The 3,543-nt window shown below is 53.0% G+C and overlaps 1 protein-coding gene across 1 annotated transcript in view; it reads left to right on the top strand.

Annotated features, from left to right (window-relative positions):
* Positions 1-2,260: 2,260 nt before the first annotated feature.
* The window catches only part of NSG2 (neuronal vesicle trafficking associated 2), a 46,205-nt gene continuing 44,922 nt past the window's right edge, over positions 2,261-3,543 (top strand). The window contains exon 1 of the mRNA XM_019637597.1: positions 2,261-2,362. Coding sequence (XP_019493142.1) covers positions 2,276-2,362 — 87 coding nt within the window. The 5' untranslated portion in view covers positions 2,261-2,275. The remainder of the gene's footprint in view (positions 2,363-3,543) is intronic.

The following is a 3,543-nucleotide window of genomic DNA, read 5'->3' as shown; positions in this document are numbered from 1 at the left end:
CACAGGGCTGGCCCCAGGCTGCAAGGAGAGTTGAGCAGTGAAGTGGGCCTGGCCTGTTGGCCGTAGATGGCAGAGCCAGTGGCAGAGGCGCGGACTTCCACTGTGAGGAGTCCAGCCCAGAGCAGAAGGAGCTGGAAGCCACTGCAGAGGGCCCTGTGGAGATGCCCTCCACTCATCCCATACTGCACATCGCCGTGTAGCTGGAGAGTCCTAGACTTAGGGGCTCAGGGGTCCATTTGAGGCCATCAAGACCGTCCTGGCCAACCTTCCATTCTGCCTCTGGGAAAGCAAAGTCCTGACAAGGCAAAGAGACTTGATCTCACAGAAGGAGCCCTGGACTGGGAGTCAGCTCCTGAGCCAGCCTTGCTGTGTGACCTGTAGCCAATCCCTTCCCCTCTCTGGGCTCCCGTCTCCCCATCTGTGAATTGATGGGACTGGACAACACTCCACTCACATCCTTTGAGCACTGACACTTTACCCTGTGTCCTGGGCCCAATACCAAGCTTCAAGGACCCAGGGAAGGACTCAGACCCAAAGAGACGGAGTGGGGGAGTGGGGGGGGGTGAGGAGCGAGGGTGGCAAATGGGAGAAGGTTCTCGCCTGTCCTCAGGTCTCATCTGGGCAACTTTACCTCGTCCCTTTAAAGATAAGACTCATTCCTTGGTTCATTCATTCAGCGGTGTTTATGGAGCCCCTACTGTGTGCCATTGGATCAGAGTGTGAGTGCAGCGATTCTTGAATGGTGACCTTCCTGGTGGGTGGCACTTGAATCTGAGCCAGGAGCCCAGGTTCAAGCCTTGACTCTGACTCTTGGTGGCTACGTGAGGTTGTGAAGTCATTTCTGTCCCTCATCTGTAGACTGGGGACAATCTCTCCACCTTCCGAGTGACTGGGAGGATCTGCTGTGACTGAACTCTCTGAGGCTATATTTCCTCATCTGAAAAATGGGAGGAATAATGACGTCAAAGCAGCGATGCGAGGGTTGGAGAGAATGCGAGCAGGCGAGTTATGGAAATGAACTGAGTGCACATCGGTAGGGTCCCTAGCACAGCACCGGGCACCAGTGAGTCCTCAGCCGCCAGCCACTCGCGGGCCTGCTCTGAACTTCTCTCTCAGCTGCAGGGATGAGCCGAAGGGTGCAGCTTCCATCTATTTTTGGCCTGTGCAAGTCCAGCTCATAAAAATACAATCTTGCTCCTTGTCAGCACTCCTGCACTTTTATTTATTGTTCCTGCCAATCCTGGGGCCTCTCCATGTGGGAACCTCTTCATTACTGATAATCCCGGGAAGTGGTGTTTTAAATTTTCATGATCTGTACTTTGCACCATCTGAGCCACCTTGTATTATCTGGCCTTGCCAGCGAAGGACTATAGATCCAGATGAGGGGTCCTTTCAGGATGAATAATTTATCCCATTTTCACAATGCCAATTATGTTAAATGGTGCTCTTCATATCAGTTGCCAACAGGACAATGAGGCTCATATATAAATATGAAAAGAAAACAATTTCTTTCCCCAAATCCGCAATGATATTTCAAAATCGAAGTTCGTTTTTCAAATACCTGTAAATCCCACTCTGAATAATAAAAAAAGCAGAAAGAATTTTTCCTTTGCTCTCTCCACCCCCCCCACCCCTCCCACCCCCATTTCTTTTATTATTCAAGGAGCTCAGGGCTCTCTTGTGCTCCATTTTTTTTTCCAACTGCTGAGCATAGAGCCTTTCTTTGCAAATTTATTTTCTCTTCTCTTTCTTTGCTTATGCAAGCTGATCCCTCCAAGGTCCAATTAATAACGATGGCTTAACATTTCTTACGCTTTCCCCTTCATAGTACTGAAAAAAAAGTGGCTGTTTCTATGTCTTCTTTTATAGAAGGGAGATGTTTCTGGCTCCACTCACTTCCTGGGAACAGAACACCAAGCTTCCCGACATGCTAATAGCTGGCTGACTCCAGTAACTGTAGGGCTGGATTTTCCTGCTTCTCCATCTCCATGGTGATTTCCACCGTGGCNCACCCCTGTGCCTGTCTGATAAGCCAGTACTCATCTCCCTAAGCCCGGTTCAGGTGGCAGCTCTGCTGGCACCTTCCCTGACCCCGTAATTATAGCTGTGGGTATACGTGCCACACCGGAAGGTCCTCATTCACGTGCTCACGCACACGCTCATGCATCCAGCCCATCTTGGCAGACACCCTCTGTGTGACAAGCGGGCACTAGGCTATGCATATACAGCCATGAAAAGCCAGACGTGGCCGCTGCCTTCATGGGCTTCCCGTCCCATGGGGAAGAGGGGCTCCACACCAGCCGTCACACAAATTCAAGTCCAGAGACACGGCTGTGAGAAGGGCTACTGTGGAGAGAATGAGGTGCTGTCATGTAAGAGAGGATAAGACTAGTGATGGAGGACGGTCAGGGGACGCCCTGAGGAAGAAGGCCCGGCTCAGATGGGTTGGTTAGGGGCGTAGGGGGCAGAGAGCGGGCACACCAAGTGAGGGGAGAGATTTGGAAGACGAGGTGAGGTGGGTGCCAGCGCATGTGGGGCCTGCTGTGGTTTTTAAAAATTTTTTTAAAGGGTTTTAAAGTGGAAGAGTAACAGGATCAGATTTCTATTTTATAATAGGAAGGTTCCTCTGGCTGCTGAGGACCCCTCTAGGGACAAGGACTCAGGCTTGTCTCCTAGCCTCTTCCTTTCCCTTCCAATCCCCCTGGAAGCGCCACAGTTGTTTCCCCCAAACAGAGGCGACTGGGTTTCCTGCAGCGCCCCACCAGGAGGGGCAGAAGAAGAGACAGAAGAGGGCATGGCAGGAGAGCAGCCAGAAAGCCACTGCCGTGTTTGTGGAGGAGACGGTGGTGGTGGGCAGGAGGGCAGTGTGGGGAGGTGGGTGGGTTTATGTAGACTGGGTGCTGGGTTGGCACTGAGGTTTGCCCGCCAGGCCAGAGTGCCCTGACTCCGCCTCGTCCCTGGAGCCTTGGCCCTGGCCTGGAGCGGACAGTGGGAAACGCTGGCTGAATGAGGCCCCCTGTCCCTTGCCTCGCTTACAGCTGGGCTTAATCTCTCCACTTGTCAGGTGGGGGGATAGACTTGAACCTGAGCAGCTGGGTGGCTGTCTCCAGGCCACGGGGGCAAGCTCCTGCGAAGCTGAAACATCAGTCTGCAGACACCAAATTCCGGGCCACGCCTCTGGGGCCTCGCTGCCTTTGGTTTGCGTAAGGGACCCCTACAAACCCTCTGTGAGGTCATTATCATTACCCCCATTTTACAGATGTAGAAATGGGCTTGGAGAGAAAGACTGTCCTAGGGCGCACCAAAAGAAAACAGCGCAGCCAAGGCCAGCCGACAGGCAGGCATGCTAGGAGCCACCAGCGAGTGGGTGGCAGGTCTGTAGGAAGCAAACCGCGGACAGGACAGCTCCGCCTTGGAGAAGCCCCAAGTGGATCGTGCATTTGGCAAACCAGCAGCAAGGCTCTGGGCAAACGCTCCTTTTCTTTCTATTGATGACTAAGTCTTTACACACCCTGGCTCACCTGCTTGGGGGAGGAAAGGAAT

This window comes from Hipposideros armiger, unplaced genomic scaffold (genome assembly GCF_001890085.2).
Source record: "Hipposideros armiger isolate ML-2016 unplaced genomic scaffold, ASM189008v1 scaffold_33, whole genome shotgun sequence".
In the NCBI taxonomy this organism is placed as follows: domain Eukaryota; kingdom Metazoa; phylum Chordata; class Mammalia; order Chiroptera; family Hipposideridae; genus Hipposideros; species Hipposideros armiger.
Note: the sequence above shows the minus strand (reverse complement) of the source record. Positions and strands in the feature narration are given on the sequence as shown.